This window comes from Epinephelus moara, chromosome 14, assembly GCF_006386435.1.
Source record: "Epinephelus moara isolate mb chromosome 14, YSFRI_EMoa_1.0, whole genome shotgun sequence".
Lineage (NCBI taxonomy): Eukaryota > Metazoa > Chordata > Actinopteri > Perciformes > Serranidae > Epinephelus > Epinephelus moara.
The window spans coordinates 26712888-26730657 of NC_065519.1; the positions used below are offsets into that span (position 1 = coordinate 26712888).

General features: G+C 42.5%; 1 protein-coding gene across 1 annotated transcript in view; it reads left to right on the forward strand.

Moving 5' to 3' along the window:
- The window catches only part of sobpa (sine oculis binding protein homolog (Drosophila) a), a 50110-nt gene extending 35351 nt beyond the window's left edge, over positions 1-14759 (forward strand). The window contains exons 6-8 of the mRNA XM_050061889.1: positions 3479-3574; positions 10490-12548; positions 14637-14759. Coding sequence (XP_049917846.1) covers positions 3479-3574; positions 10490-12547 — 2154 coding nt within the window. The 3' untranslated portion in view covers position 12548; positions 14637-14759. The remainder of the gene's footprint in view (positions 1-3478; positions 3575-10489; positions 12549-14636) is intronic.
- Positions 14760-17770: the final 3011 nt, after the last annotated feature.

Here is a 17770-nt window from a genome sequence, read left to right on the forward strand (position 1 = left end):
ATCTATCTATCTATCTATCTATCTATCTATCTCTATCTATCTATCTATCTATCTATCTATCTATCTATCTATCTATCTATCTATCTATCTATCTAAATCCCAACTCCTTTATCTGTGTGTGGCTCCCTGTGTGCGCCTCACGCCTCGTTCACAGTGCCAACACCTCATTAGTACAATATGCAAATCAACTGGCGCAGGGCCAGAGGGTCAGAGCACAAACTGGAGACAGAATAATAGCACAATGGCGCATCTTTGTGTGTGTGTGTGTGTGTGTGTGTGTGTGTGTGTGTGTCCCCTAAGATGCTCATGTCTGTAAATGTGTGTTTACCTGTCTTTGAGTGTGTCCGTGTGATGTGTCAGTGCTCACACTGAGGAGACGTGGTGCATATGTGTGTGTTTTTGTGTGACGGAGAAAAGAAAATAGCTGAAATGGGTCAGCCTACACGTACTGTTCAGTTCGTGCACCGACAGCTTCTAAATAACCATGACCCCATAATCTCCGGTTTGGTTTTCTCCAACCTTTTGTGACAAAGTTAAAAATCTCCCCTGTTACATTGTAAAATGTCAGCGGCGAACAATGTATTTGTCAGATTCCTACACTGTATCCGATCCCATACAAGTTCGCTTCATGAGACACAAGACAGCATTATTTGATTTATGTCATGCTTGGAATGGGAAACCCTACCTGGAGGTGAGGGAAGCAGATGGAAGCAGAGGCAAACTCAATCAGTCTTTGGACAAAAAATAAATGTAGAATATACACCAGAGTTGCCCTTTGGTATCATCATGAAATGAGCTGAACTGGAGGCCAAATTAGCAACGATAAATCAAAGGTTGCAGTGAGCGATTTAAAGGGGACAAGATATGAAAGAAATCTGCTCGGGCCAGTGGCTCACCTGTCAATGACATAGGCTCAGTATGACATGTCAGCTGCAGGGGCTGCAAACAGCACGATGAACATGTATATTTGAGGTTAAATCTCCATTTCTGATAAGGGTGGCTCTGCACCCCGTGGCTGTAAAATATGAACCAATTATATCACACTGAGGTCTATATTATATACAAGTGAATTTCATTTAATGAAACACAATGGAGCAATTTGGCATCGTGCCAGACAAAGCATCCACGATAACTTCTTCGTAACAAAAATTGCCCACACCTGGCACAACAGTACTGACTTCCTCAGTTTTCACACTGTGCATAATGAGTGACTCACAGAGTGCAGGAGAAGGTGGCTCCTTTTTAGATGGTATAAGGAGCTCTGTGTTGTAATATTACAGCATCAGGAAATTAACCCTACAACAGTTTCTGTTGGAGCAAATTAAACATACTGAAGTACTTCACTAACAGGCAACACCTTTATGGAGAGGGTCACCAAGTGCAGGGATTCACTTGTTCACCCCCAGCGCCAAATAACATGTAATGTTCTCAGTCAGCCACAGTGTTTCATGTATTTACAGCAGCGTTACAACATTTATCTCCAGGCCAACCAGCTTCAAGAAGGGGAGACCGGGGACAGTTGTAACATGGGACGGTTGTAACACCTTGAATCAGAAACAAGCCAGAGTGATTTCTCAGTCTGCACATGCTCAGTTAGATTGTCGTCTTACAAAAAATGAGCCACATTTGCAGTTCCCAGAGGTAAAAATGTAACTTTTCTATTACATGTATGTTTGGACACTGTCCTGAGATCGAATGTGTAGGAATTCAAACAAATATTATCAAACTCAGTCTTTTGTGAGCTAAAAACAGACATGACTTACATGTTGAATTAGAAGTCAGGCAAGGTAATGTGAGGTAAAGTGATGACGCTGGGACCATGTTTAAAGTCCTTACACCAGGTACTTTCATTTATAAAAAAAAAAATCTTGAGGCTTACAGAAACTAGTGTACATGTCAGTCTGTTTGGTTGGGCTTTTATACAGGATTGGAAAGATGTGGACTGTACTTGATTCAGCTTAGGTAGCTTATTGCCCCTGTAGGGTGGGACATCCACCTTCATGCCGAGTTCATGTCTTGTCACTCAGATGGTTGTTACAAGCAGGCAAGTGGGAGGAACCTTTCACATTTGCCTCTTAGTTGTTTCAAGTCAGAGAAATGGGGAACTTCCAACGGCTAAGATATTTACCACTTGGCAAAAACAGCCCCAAAATTGTCAGCAAGCCAGTATCGAAATTCAGCCAATTAAGCTAATTAAAAAGAAGCTATACATCTTGTATCTGTTTTAATTGTGAACACATTGCTCCACATTGTAAACACAATAAACTAATTTAGCCTATTTATATATTGTGACTAAAAGGCTAACAAATGGAATAAATTGGTGCTCAGGTTGGAAAAGCAGGTGGTTTTCCTCTCCTTTTCTTTTGCTCCTTTTTCAGCCTTTTTTCTTGAAGGACATTTTGAAATGTCACAGCAGAAAAGGCACAAATCCACTTCTGTATAATGCAGCATTCACGTCATATCATTTAAACTGTAATTATCAGCGGCAAGGAGAAAGAAAAAATTCACAGCATCTGACTTGCAACACAAAGAAGTGATATTGCGGAATTTCACACTCCACCACTCTTTTCACTTTCTGAAAAGAACTATGGAGGTGACAACAAACTGTTTGGCAAAATGGCCGCAAATGCACCACAGCTGGCATCAGAATATAATCCTATAGGCCTATTTATAGAATGGATTCATAGGAGCTATACACTGTTTCTGCAGTACATAACACACCAAAATCAGCTATTTTAGGCTGTTTAACGTGAATTGGTTTGGCTACAAGATAAGCACTGCCGGACCTAGCACATTCAGGGGGTAGCCTGTGTAGCCTATAGGAAGATCTGCCACTGGCTGCTGACACTGTCTGAATGAAGCATAATGAAGTCATGGTTTATGTTATGAGTAACACCTATGCCTTTCCTACGATGACAGGTTGCAGAGTTTGGTCAAATCACGTAGTTTCTTGACAAAACTTCACCGAGCTTCAATCTGAGCAGAAGTCTGTGTGGGTGTGCAGGGCCTTTATGGCCTTTATTTAACCTCTGTCTTACTTACTAATGGCTCCTGCTTTGTATACTACATTTTACCGTAGTACAATGAGATCAGAACATTCAATATACTTCAGTTACGTCATGTTAATGTAGCGTAATTACTTTTAATTTTTTAAGTGTGTTTAATTTTCTCTTTATATCATCAATAAATTGGTGTTTGAATGAACACACACGCAGCACTTTGAATGTCTAAACTAAATGTCTTTCAGTCTCCTCAGCCATGCACATGCATGCACACACACTCACACACACGGTTTTGTTTCAGAGAATCCTGTTGATTGGTTTGTCCACAAACCAATGACTGTTCACCCATTTTACAGTCAACCATTTCTGTTCATCTTTCTCAGTGTTGTTTTCCATTTCTGAGTTTTTCCTTGTTGCCTCTGTTCACCTGTTTATTTTGTCCATTCGTAAAAAGAAGCCATTATTTCTCCCCCCAGGCGAGAGACGACGATGGCCTCGGTGGGAAATTACCCCAGCACAGCTTTACTCAGGACACGCCCAGGCTTGTCTTCAAGACAAACAGCGATGTGCTTGTAAGGACCATAACCATTTAACACCAGATAGAGTTTAAGCTTGATGGCTACTGCACAAATATGTTTTGATGTTGTTCTTTGTTAAAAGTGTATAATTTTCAAGTCATTTCTTCCTGACATGTCAATGGACTGGTTCATATTTGGGCATTACTATAAAAGTAGACATCAAACATCAGACTCAGGCCAGCCCAAAAAATACACAGTACACAAGCGGCACTCATGTTTTACATAAAGTTTGCACACATTTAAGTTTGAGCTTTTCATAACTTTTTTCATGCGTAATCATTTCCTTTGCTCATTTTCATTATACATCATATTCAGTGACTTGTGTTGTGAATATGTAGGAGTTATTAGACAAGGAAACTAAGGTGAACTGTGCTGATTTACTCATTCATTTTTAATGTTTATTAAGTATTGCAATATGTTTTATACAGATCATTATGAATTGAGATTACAGTTTGGTGGACTCTTCATCACAACAAAAAGACAATTATATATTATGGAATATATACTACTAACATGTCACATATTATGTTTAATGTAGATTTAAAGGAACACTCAAGTTAAAACCAAAATCACTCTTATTTTCATAGTTTCAACCATCATTTCTGCGGCTTTCTTTATGTCTAATAATAGCATTGTACCTATTAAGTGAAGTGCTGAGATCTTGGATTGTGGCGACATCACTAACAAGAAGTCACATGAGGCAAGAAACACTAGCAGTCAATCGTACAGCTTTTAAAATATACAGATGGGTTAGCCAAATGTTTCTGATAAAAAAAACATGATCACACTGTATAATGATTACCCAAACTTAATGTTTTTATCATCCATCACAGATTCAACCACTGACTGTTTCTCGTGTGCTTACAGTTTTAGGTGGTTTAGATAATCTGGCTAAACTGTTGGCTTGTTAACAACCTATTTGATTATCTGACCACTCGTGTCTTTCCCCATCATACTTTCTTTAAGCATTGTTGCTGTGTATCCCGTCAGAAATTACTATGCAAGTAGCCTACAATGTTATCACAGTTGACAGAGAAATGGTGACCAAAACCACCCCCCCCCCCCCCCCTCCAAAAAAAAAGAAAAGAAAAGAAAAGAAAAGAAAAGACCAGAGACCAAAATGTGTAGGTATTTAGGGGCATCTTCATTAGTTTACAGTCACCTATAACTAATATCTACATACAGAGCGGGTCCTTTTCTATAGAGTCTGCCATGTTGTTTCTACGGTAGCCCAGAATGGACAAAACAAACCCTGGCTTAAGACGGGGCCATTCGTGTTTTTCGTGTTGGCCACCGCAGTTCTACTACACGCTTGGCACAAGGAAGAAATTTTAGCTGGTTGCAATCTACAACCTTACCCGTATGGCACTAAATCCTACACACTAGTCCAGTGGTTTTCAAACTTTTTGTGCCCAAGGCACTACAAAGGGCCAAAATCTCACCTGTATCTCCTGTATTTATATGTATGCACAATAGCCTGTATAACGTGTGTTATCACTCTTGTCACGACATAAATGCTAGTTTTTATTTACTAATATCAAATAACAATTGACAACCAACTATTACTTGTGAAAATTCTTTTTAAACTTACCGAAATTACATCAAAGCACCAGTAACACATCCATTTTGACTAAAAATAGTAAGTAAGATAATGTGATGTGTCACACACTTATAATTCCCACGTGCATTAGATTAATTTACATTTTACAGTTTGCCTTTTTATCAGGAAATAGGTGCACACAATACAGGCTACTGATACAGTCAAATAAAAATTCAGTCATAACTTTTTTATAGGCCCAGTTAAATATTGCATTAATAACGTGTGGTTAATTATCACAAAATCCCACGGCACACCATTTGAGAATAAATGCACTGGACCTTTAAAGCCTTAGTTTAACATTTTAGGAATTATGTTTGTCTTTTTGCTTAAAGTTAGATGAGAAAATCCATAGAGCTTGCTTATCTGTAAGCTAAATATGAAGCTACAGCCAGCAGCTGGTTAGCTTAGCTTAGCCCAAAGACGGAAAACAGGTGGCTACAGCTAGCTACTGGCTCATTTCCTGCAAACGGAAATTAGCTAGTAGCTAAATCTGGTACAATGCATATCTTTTTCTTGGATGAGATTTATGTTTTTTTTGTCCCTTACAAATAAATGTGATAAACTAAACTAAAGCCTTTGACTTAGATTTTCTCATATAGAGACAGGCTAGCTTATCACCGTCTTTATGCTTCACATGCTAAACTAAGCTAATCAGCTGCAGGCTGAGTTTCATATTTAGAGTGAAGAAGTGTAAGTGAAGATGTCCCATGTGAAAAAGCAAACATCTGACAGCCACATGCCAACAGAGACATATCATCCCAGAGGAGTCCAGTCTGCTGCAGTGACAGTCAAACACAATCCTCCAGGTCGGTCTCATCGCTCTTACAGCTGGGGATATTTTACTCACTGTGCGTGCGTGAGTGTGTGCTGTTAAATATAGTGCGGTAGAGGCTCACCTGGCCGAGTGAGAATGGCCTTTGTATGTCTCATCTATAATGACTAATGGTGACTGGCTGTGATAAGAGCAGCCTTACAGGGAGTGTAGCTCTGGCCTTCTTCAGTTTTTTACAGTTTAAACGTTTCATGCTCGATTCAGGTTTTTAATGAAGACATCAGGTACACAGTGTAGCCAATTTAAGGCACTGGGAAAGGATTTGAACCAGATATGTTTCCCCGTTTGTAAGCCAGGCAATTATAACCACCATGATAGATATTTCAATAAATGAGAGCACTGTAAACTGATATTTTGGCTAATCACAGTAACAGGTCCACATGTTGCAGATGGTTTGTTAAGTGCTGCCAAAGTTAAATTTTCTTGTGTAAACTTTAGTGAAGGCTTTATTCTGTTTTCTTTTTCCAATGGACCAGGTGCTTTAAGATGGCAGTCTTTTGCTACGTAATCTAGTTTTTGGATTGAATTTGTAAGGCAATAAGCTTAGTGTTTCTGTTTGCTATCATTTATGGGCTTGAATTGTCATGAGTGGACACTTTGCTGCAGATTGTTTGGAGTGTGGGACAACTGAACTAAAAACCAAGCAACTGGCTCACTTCAAGCACCTGGTTCATTTCCACGGGTTTAATCCTTGTGTTTTGCACTATGTGATTATAGCAGCAATCTGAGAAGTGTCAAAAGAATCACATATCGACCTTAACAGAGGGGATATACAAGCCTTTCCCTTTATGCACTTTTACTGCTTAAACCTCCTCATTCTACATATAAAACCACTTCAGGCACTACAGCCTCTTATGAAACCTTACAATCTCTGCACCGTCTGCAGCCCTCCAGCCTCTTAACCCTCTGCAGCCGCCTCCTCTTCGTCCTCTTCATTATCTAAATCCTCCACTTCCTCTGCAATCTCTTTAACATCTGCAACCTCTTCCTCTTCTTCACTGCCTAACACGATCTCATCCCTCTCTGCAACCTGTTGGTCTACAACCAGCTCCTTCATCTCTGTTACTGGAGTACTTTAATATTGTATATCCAGTCCCTCAACCCCTGAGAATGTCCTCCGATCATCCTTACTTTACTTTTTCATTACGATTATACACAAAAACTAGCTGATCTTGGATGCTTAAATGTCACCGGCCTTGTCACCAGGACAGAGGTCAAGAGGAGGAAGAAAACGATGACTGCTGAGGTGGTTGCACTTTTTTTGGAAGCACGCTAATTGTTGCAACGCAAACGGTTAAACTGCACTGCCAATGCTGGTTCGTTGACCACGATGGAAATAAATGACCATAATTACATTCAACTGCAAACATCTGTGTAGTGGGGAGCGAGCAAGCGAGAGACAGAGAGAGAGAAAGCACAACTCCATTAGCGTAATGCGCAGTGAAATTTCACTCACAGTGCAGAAAGTCGTTAAGTGCTCTCCATCTGTCTTTCTGAGTCGAGGAAAATTTCAGCACATTTATTATTTAAAATATCCTGGGCCTACCATTATCAAACTCAACTTGCAAGAGCACCTTTTTGACTTTTACTCAGTCATGGCTCATTGAATTAGCCAGGACTAAATGGGCAGTTAAAACGTGTCGAATTCAAGGGACTGACATCTGAGCACCGCCAGCGTACTGTTTAAGCGTAGCAGTTGCTGTGTAGTCCAGTCTCTGATCTGTTTGTGCTGTGGTTCCTTATGTTCTCCAGCTGCTTGTCCTGAACTCTGTTCATGTGTTAGCCACAGAAATTCCTCCTGAATTGCATTTGTGTGAGTTAACCCTCCCGAGTGACACCACATAATGACTCTGAACTTATTACAAATGCAGAGCTATAGTACATCTTTTAAAACGTTTTTTTAGGTGTTTCTGCTTGATTCTGTCCACCAGACGATCTGATTTAAGACACATGACATATGCAGAAAACCTGATGTTTTACACGTGTAGCAGCTGCAGGTCAGCATGCTATGTATTCTTTTGAAATCCTAGCCAGTGCTTACAGTGCATCTGCCCAAACAGCCCATGTGAGTCCACTGTCTTTCAGTTGCTGCCAGATAGGATCCTGCCAAATAAACCAATGTTGCTGTGCAGCGTGCAAAAGGAGTTTATCCACCTTCTGGTTGCATCCCTCAACTTATTAACATTCAGCAGGGGGGCTTAAGGGTCTGTGTGATGGATGGATGTCGTTGAGGGGTCTGACAACTGATTAATGCCTTAATTATCTCCAGCGAGGACCTGCCACTCCTCCCAGAGCTGACAGAGTGAGCTGTGTGTGGCCTGACGAGTAACGCCGTGTTCAGGGCTCGCCCACTGCTATCTGCTCTACCAGGGTCACATTCATTTTCTTCCCAAAGAAAAATTTGCACTTTTTGTGCTGGAAAAGGTGTATAACAGTGATGGAACAGTGCAGCAGGGTGTTTTGGGATCTTTGCCACTGCAGTCAGCAAGAAAGACAACTTTTCAATTTACCCTCAGCATGTTTGCTCTCTGCATACAGAAGTGATCCTGCAGCACAATATGATGATGCCATTTTATTATCCCATCCTAATTATTGGCTTTGTCCACACTCTATAAATCCCAATCTGAGTCTAGAAAGTTGATCTGAAAGCAATGTTATAATTCTAATAGATACTCTATACACAAATTAAACCGATTTGGATTAGTTTCCAAAAGAACTTGCTACTACAGAATTTCATTCGTATGACATATATTGTTAGGTGTTCATCTTATCTTGTCCAGGCCTTATATACAATAAAAATACCAGCATTTAACCATGCAATCCACTTCTCTGACAGTCTGTATGTATGTGGACGTCAAGCTGTAATTTTTCCATTTGAAAAAGTTAGTGGAGAGACAACACTGCTGTGTTGGTGTGTCCAATTGTTAAAATTACAAACAGGCAGTTGTATTTCACAAGATGCTGGAAGCCATGGCTGCATTGCATCCTGGTCTTTTGAGGCAACTGTTAGTGGATAAATAGATTTGCCACTGAAATGTTGTTGAAAGTTGGTCTGAAATGGCAGCTCTGTGATTGGAAAACAATGTAAGACAATATGCATTTTTGTTACTTTCCTTTACAACATGCATGAATGGCAATACTTGTCATTTTGTATTTAGAAAATAATAATCAGCACTGCAGAGGTCACCGAAATAGTCACATCATGTATGTTCAGCCAGATATCCATAGAAATAACAAAAATACAAACAACTTGTTGAATGCCTTGTCAGTTTTTAGCTATGATTGCACTTTTTTGTGATCTCAAAGAGTCCGTATGCCACATTGAGAGCCATGTGAAGATACAGTGGAGTAATTGCGTCCTGAGCAGAGAATGAAGTCATGCTACCTCTGTGTGTGTTGTTACCTGAGCTTCTCTGTGGTTTGTTGTGGTAAGGTGGTCCGGCTACGCGTGCATGTTAGTGCATGTGTCTGTCCCACTCTTTGCATTGTGCAGATACAGGGGGTTCTTGGATGGTGTCATCATGGAGGCTTTCCAGTTCCCCTCTGGTTAACACTGTCAGCTCTGTTAGGCCTGTTGCCTTTGTTTAGTGTTGTGTATGGAGTTAGCAACGTTAGCTGCTAGCCGCCAGCTCAGCCAACTCATATGGTTTAAGTTTTGCAGTGAGCCCCTTTGAGAGTTTACAGTAAATGACAAAAATCATCATTCAATCATTTGATGCCTCTGAGGAGATTTAAAATAATTAATTATGTGCCTTCTGGGACTGTTTTTGATTTGGGGTGTGGCCTGAAGTGCAAAATGTTGGAAATCTGAAAGTTGCAGCAGCAGTTTTCTACTCTGTGTAATTCAGTATCATTCATTCACTCTTTCCAGCATTTAAACTGACTCAACTTTAATGTCTGTTTACAACTGTAGTTGGCACACACTTCAAGACCAAGTGTGGAAGGCCATTTGCGGAAAATCATCTTTTTGTCTTGTTGTGCTCGGGGCGTTAGTCTCCCAGGGATCTGTGGTTAAATGAGACTGAGAGTGTCTTTATTGCCAACAGAAGGTGTAAATGGGCATTTCTTGTTAGCACAAAAGTTAAAGACAAAGTCACTTCAATAGCACTTAGCAGCAAAATGCCATCACATGCACATTTACCTCTCAGTAAGGAAAACACATTGATTTATACACATGCACAAACACACACCTACATAAGATCAAATACATGCAGGCATGCGAATTTAAACAAACTTCAAGGTTAAGTGTTTGCTCTTGACAGATTTGTAAGAGTGTTTAGAGACAGCATCAGTTTTCTTGAATCTTGTTTTAAATGTGTTTACATCCAGATGGTTTGGAGGCAGAGCTTTTGCTTACCAGGGTACTTCAGAGGATTTTTTTTTTGTTTTTCATCAAAAACAAATTAGAAGTCTTTTGTATGCAGAGTGACAGGTGCTGATGCAGTGTGTGTATTGTGTGTGTGTTTTTCTGTTACAGGTATGTGACTGGTGCAAACATATTCGCCACACTAAGGAGTACCTGGACTTCGGTGCTGGTGAGCGGAGGCTGCAGTTCTGCAGTGCCAAATGCCTGAACCAATATAAGATGGACATTTTCTACAAGGAGACCCAGGCTGCACTGCCTGGAGCATTGTGTAACCCTGGACATGGCGCTGGTGGAGAGAGTAAGATGGAGTGCAGTGGAGGGGTGCAGCTGCTCACTCCTGAATCCTGGGGAACGCCGTTAACGGACCTCCGGCGAAAAGCTCCTTCACCAGGGGGGCCTTCCACCACCTCTGCAATGGCCCCTTCCACTTCTTCTGCCACCTCACCATCGGACACTGCTGCCGTCTGCTCCCCGTCCTCCTGCTCCTCAGCCAAGATTCCCACACCCAGACCCCATGAGAGCCCCACACTCCCCCCTCCACCTGTTCCCTCTTTGCACCCACCTGTTGGTGTTCCTCCTGGTAGCCCTCCCATGGTGATGACACCCCGGGGACCCATGCCCCTACCGCTGTTCATGGAGCATCAAATGATGCAGCAGATGCGTCCACCATTTCTTCGGCCCTCTGCCCACCCAGGTGGGCCCAATAGCCCCCTGTCAAACCCCATGATCCCTGGTATTGGTCCACCACCTCCCTCTAGGACCATGGGTTCAGCATCAAGCCCCATGCACAGACCGCTGCTGTCTCCACATGTCCACCCCTCATCCAATCCCAACCCTGGCATGATGCCCCCCCACCCTGGTCTCCCCATGCCAGGCCTGCCTCCTTTCCCCCCTGTCAACATGATGCCCAATGGACGCATTCCTCTGCCCCCTATGATGAACTTTGGTATGCCATCCCTGGCCCCATTGGTACCCCCTCCAACTCTCTTGGTCCCTTACCCTGTCATTGTACCCCTCCCAGTCCCAATCCCTATTCCAATCCCAATTCCCTTCAGCCCCAAAACTTCCAGGGACCAGCCAGAGAGCAGTGGCACCTTCCGCAGTGCTCCAGAGTCCTCTGAAGCTTCAGCCTCTGGGCCCCACTCTCCAGGTTCCTCTGCAGGTGACAGAGGGGAGCAGAAACTAGAACCAGCTGGTGCAGAGCATCTCTCTCCTGTACGCTCAGAGAGAAGCAGGACGGCATTGGTGGACTTGACTGTGAAGGCAGAGGAAAATGCAGGCAGTCTGTGTCTAACCAGCGGCCCTGGACCGATGGACGGGGTTATTGATCTAACTGTGGGCCAGAGGCCATGCCAACAGCAGGTAATTCAGAGGATGCTACCTGGGGTCCAGGTCAAAATAGAGGCAGAGGCTGAATCAAGATCTCCACCAGCTGCTGGGCTGGGTTGGGAAGGGAAAGGCAGTCGTGATGGAGGGGAAGGGGCCCTCTCCCAGGGCCTCCTTAGTGCTGCAGAGCTGGAAGGGGCCACACACCCAAACACACTGGAATTATCAGGCCCACCATCCAGCAACAGCAGCCCTTCTTGCCATGCTGATCCTCTAGTGAGCCAGCTAAATCCCTGTATGTCTAACCGTTCCCCACCACCCTTACCCAGCACAGCACGGACCCAGCCCCAACCCCTGCCCCAGCTCCAAACTAGCCCTGCTGCCCCATGTAATGTCATAGTCAATGGTACGGGATGGCATTCGCTCCTCACTCCTGCCTTTGAGTCTTACCCTGACCGAAGAGGAGACAGTGTTGCAGGAGAAGGAGAGGCTGAGGAGCAACCAGCTAACGGTGAGCTGGAGCATGAGGCACTGAAAGAGAACAATTGCTCAATTGGAGATTGGGAGCCGGGTAAGCGGGGCTCAACGCAAGACGAGATGGCGGACACAGTGGAGGGTAAGCCAGACCCTGACTCCAACATGGAGGAGGGTGAGCACGCCTATGCTCTGCCGCTGCTGTCTACCGGAGGCTGTGTCGTCATCCAGCCTGTGCCAAAGCCTGGCGCTGACAAGACGGCCATCCTGTCCTGCTCCATCAGTGCCCCTCTATCAGCAGACGGGAGCCCCGAGCTAGAGCCGCCGCTGAAGAGGAGGTGTCTGCGAATCCGCAATCAAAACAAATGAGGTGGGTTCACCCCAGTGTGCTCCCACAAAAACGGTTATGCGGTCGTGCAGGCTCTGTATTTAAGTATGAATTTACACAGATTTATTCATTGACATTTTGTAATTCACAGTGGGGTACCCATCGAATAATCAGTCGCTTTTGATGTTTCAAATGTCTCTCACTCCCCAGCGTGTATCCTTGAACTATTTGAAATTATCTCCTTTACTTCCAAAATGTTTTTAACAAGTTGTTTATTTTTCATATTTAGTCTTATTCTATAATTTGTGGAATTCTGGCAAGAGGGTTATTTTATGTTTTGTCCAGTGTAGCTAACAATGAGGCTGATCATTTCATCAGAATTTCACAATATGGTGCTTGATTCAAGGGTAGACTCTGTGTGCCCTCAAAGAGACAGTAATCAAACAAGCAAGTGAATTATCCAAAAAGAATGTCAGAGTGCACGTTCAAAGGTGTCACTGTCACAGAGGTGTGCAGGTGATGTATTTAAATGTCACTCACAGCGACTGACTCTGAAAGGCGTCTGAAAGGAAACCAGGAGTGAACACAATGTGAAGCTTACTTGTTGATTAGATTTAGATAACATATTAAGACTCCATATTAGATTATCAAATATATCATTAGAGATGACAACCTACCAACGTGTGAGCATTTTTTACGCCTGCAATGAATGCGATATCTCAAGATCACCCTGAGGGAATTTCTTAAAAACTGGCACTAACGTCCCCTGGCACTCAGTGATGAACTGATTAGATTTTGGGCACAAAGATCAAAGGTCACTGTGACCTCACAAAACATGTTTTTGCCCATAACTCAAGAATTCAGTTGCTAATTATGACAAAATTTCACACAAATGTCTAGTAGGATAAACTGATGAAGTGACGACATGTTATATCCAAAAGGTCAACTTCACTGTGACATCATAATGTTTTGCAAGAACTATTATTCGATGCCATCACTCAGTAACAGAGGGAGAGACATTAGGTCATTTGCCGATCTTCTGTGCTGCTGTGTTGAAGACGTGTGTGAAGCATTCCCTGTTTTATAATATGTAGCTTTTTTGCAGCAACATCCATACTTGAAGCAATGTCTGCTGTCATGGCAACATATGAGTCTGGACAGACCTGGATGTAAACTACAACTGCAATGTGACTTGTTTTTGGTTTGTTTTGTAGTTTTGATTTATATGCATTTCTTGCTGGAGCATGCATTTCGCCAAAACATTATTATTTTCTTACATATTTCCTCATGAGCAGGCACATTGCTCCCATTTTACAGCAAGATTACTTGTTGCTTCACCCTGACTGGCAGATTACCTCTGTGAGCTTCAGAATGGAAATGGGAAGTCTGTCATGTCAAAGGATTTATTCAACACATTATTACCAAATTTAATGATGCACTCCTCGAGTTGTTAATTAAATGAAATTGTATTCGAGAGCAATTGAAGACCAATTCAAGTTGTGGTAACACGAGGCGAGCGCTCTGAATTAGAGTAATTAATAACGACAAAAGATGGAAATCAAGCCCCATGTGCGGTTAGTGCTGCTAAAACCAAACCAGCAGCTGAAATGAATCATAAAAAGAAAAGGAAAAAATGTACCGTAACCTTCAGATACCTAAAGATACATCATTTTTTGATTATTGATAAGGGAGAATACTAAATCAGTTTGCTGTATCTCACCTTGCCCACATGTCTGCAATATCACAAGGCATTCATTATGAATTATCTAAAACATGATGTAAAATTTATGCCACCAGAGAGGCACATGCTGAATATTTCATTCTTTATTTGCCCAAAAGTGTCCTCAAGCTGATACTGATTGCATGTACTGAAGAGAATAAACCCCAAATTAGGAAGCACTGCTGACAATCTGCATTTTCCACAATTTGATCCTCAGTGATTTTAACATCAAAACTGTTCTTGAGAGGTTCTTGTATGAGCCCTGTTGCTCTGGACTGAAGCCCCTCTGCTCTCCTACTTACCTTGAAATGAAAGTTGGGGCTGCCTGCTTGGATTCATGCATCGACTCTACAAAAAACAGCCTTGGGGGGGTTGACTCAGTCTAATTCTCCTCCCACTCTGTTTCACAGATGGACGCTCTGAGGACCACAGTGCCATCAACGACACTCACTTGTCCACCCCCCACCTCCAAATCCCACCCCTCCCAGCTACACCACCACACACGTTCACACACACACACACACAGATTTTTCTCGTCCTCACTCATCGTCCAGTCTACCAGCACCACAAAACGCCTTCGACGACTGATGAGAGTCCAACCAAACATGTTGATGTGTATCATAGCAGAGCAGACAGGACTCCTTTTGTCCATGTGACAGACACTCTGATGGACTGAACTTCTACAGACTTGATGTCGTGGCCAGCAGGATCGCTTGACCTTTGAAGTGCAGACAGTATATCCCTGCAACAGGAGGACTTTACCCCGCTGCTTCTCTCCTCATTTACAGACTCTCAGCCCACACTGCCCCTTATACCTTATCCACCCTCCCCCTATCAAAGCAAGTGCTCTCTGTATTGTCTGTTTCTATGGAACGCTGCTGCTGGGATGTTAGTGAAGGAGCTCCAAAGAGAGATTTACATCCCTCAATGAAATTGCTCCTGTTTCAGTCCAACCTGGTGCCACACCACAGATGCAAAATCTCTGCTTCAGTAAGTGTTTTTTTTCCCTCACACAACTTGTCACTAAGGTATAGACTGATTTCACAAAGAGCCACAGAGCTGGCAATAAACTAACCAGCAAAAATGTACTTGCCAACCTGACACAAAGTGTTCTGGGCGATTCTGATGGGTGGTAGCTAAAGAGGAGCATACTAAGCATGAACACATGACTGAGAGATATTTCAATAAGAGGCTGGAGAACTGTCCTTGGACATAAAATCACCGATTTTGTTGAGAATTACTGAATCAGCAAACTAGAGGATGAAATATTAACCTTCACCAGCAAGTAATGGTGTGTGGGTGGAATCATGCAATCTCTGCCATTTTCCTGTAGCATCTATTTGTTTGCTCTTAAACTTCACTCATTTAAAATATAGTGCTACACAAGAATGGGGCAGAGTTGGCATGATAATCATTCCTACTATTGGCATTATCACACCCTGTGGAACGCTGTCTGTGTGCTCTAACAGTAAGCCACACTAGTGACAGTAATAAGCTGCTGTTTGAGAACATTTCAAGGCTTACTGCACCTCCAGAAGAACTGGGATGGCATGACAATGTAGAAACTCTGCCAACCTGCAGTGGGTACTTGCAACCGCAGGCTAGTACTTAATCTTTTCTATAATACATTACCAGTGATGTTTCTGTAATGGGCTAGTTCGAGACTGACTGCACTGAATTTAGACAGGGCAGAGGGAAGCCAGCTCTTTCATAAATAATTCTTTTGGGACCTGGAGAAACACTGTTGAAGTAACACTACAGATTTTTTCTACAATAAACACACTGATGACAAATTCATTTTGGAAATCGTTTGAGAAATATTTAAAACATTGCCTCTTGCTTGTCCAACAGTCCTGCCAAGTTTCTTAAATTTTTTTGCCAATTATTATTTTTTAAGCCAAATTTAAAGGGACAGTGTGTAGGATTTTGTAGGATGTAGTGGCATCAAGCAGTGAGGTTTGCAGACTGCAATCAGCTGAAATTTCTCCCATGTGCCAAGCATGAACTACCGGTTAGGATTCTTTCAGTGTTCACTGTTCAAGAGGGTTTTACCAGGAGAAGAATTATTCGCAGGGGTCTCATCCTCTCCAAAACTGACACAGTGATTTAAGACTCTGAATAAAGCAGTTTCACTTTACAAATCAGTATTTTTCCGCTACCTAGTACCTGCTAATGTGTGCTCAGCTTTTTCTCAGATAACTTAAGATCCAGATGTTCAGGAGGTTTTTACCGGGAGCTGAATTATCCTGAAAGGTCTCTTTCTCTCCAAACCAAACAGACAGTTTCATGTTAAAAAACGAGTGTTTTTCCGGTGCTACTCATAGTAGAGGTGCTGCTAACTATGGTGGGAGATGCAAAAACGCTATTGACCCTATCTAGAACCAGTGTTTGGTTTGTCTGTTCTAGGCTACTGTAGAAACACGGAGTTGCAACATGGGCGACTCATATAAATGGCTAATTCTAAGGTGACGGAAACATGTCGATTCTTATTTTTTTAGGTGATTATACACTAAAGAAAACACTTATTATACTATATTCCATTTCTGCCAATATACCCCCCTTAATCCTACACACTGGACCTTTAAAGCCAGCATTGTCCTCGATTCAGTGGCGTGCTCTATGTACAGCTTTTTGGGCAGTTTAAGTGAACGCACCACAACTGTCATCCTTTCGGTTTGATCTGATCCAGTTACAGCGCAGCTTAAGCCTGTGAGCCGGGACATCAAACAAAGCCAGCATTTAGTTTACACTCCTATGGAGGAGGTACATTGTACCAGTGTGAGACAAGGTATTATCATATGCCAAAGGCCTCTGGTGTGTTGAAACAAAACATGTCACCTAGTTTTCAGTGGAAATGGGATTTCAAACTGAAGATTTGACCAGATAATTTATAGTTGCCAAAATAACAAGCACTTATTTTTTAAAAAATGGAAGGAAGATACGGGAGAACAGAAGTGGATGTCAAAAACAGTATTACCCCGTAGTCTCTCTTTATGGTTTAAGGGCCTGTGATACGTCACACTGTGAGTACGGTGAAATACAAATTGGGATTAAAAAGATGCTGTAGGACTTGAGTGGGTTACATTAAATGTGTGCGTTGCGTTGCAGCCCCATCATATCTCACTGTTTTCTTGTAGCATTTGGTTTTGTGGTCAAGGTGGGATTTTTTTCTATGTTCAAATGAGGCCAGACATTAACTACACATATTCACATGTCACAAGCACACCCACAGTACCCATACTCAAGTCACACACACAATGCACGTAGTAAATTTAATGTGTGTGTGTGTGTGTGTGTGTGTGTGTGTGTGTGTGTGTGAGGCAGGTGCAAGCAGAGAGCCCAGTTGAGATTACAGAGTGTTGACTCAGAGTAAGTAGTGTGCAACTCTATCTGTTGCCTGTTAGTCAGGCATTTAGGCTTAGCTTGCCGCTTGCCGCTTGCCAAGGCCCAGCTTTGGTGTCACTTTAAGCATTTCCTTGCCCCTGCTTCATTTCTCTGCAAGCAAAGGCAGTGAAAATGCTCTTTTTAAAGCTGCCTGTTTCTT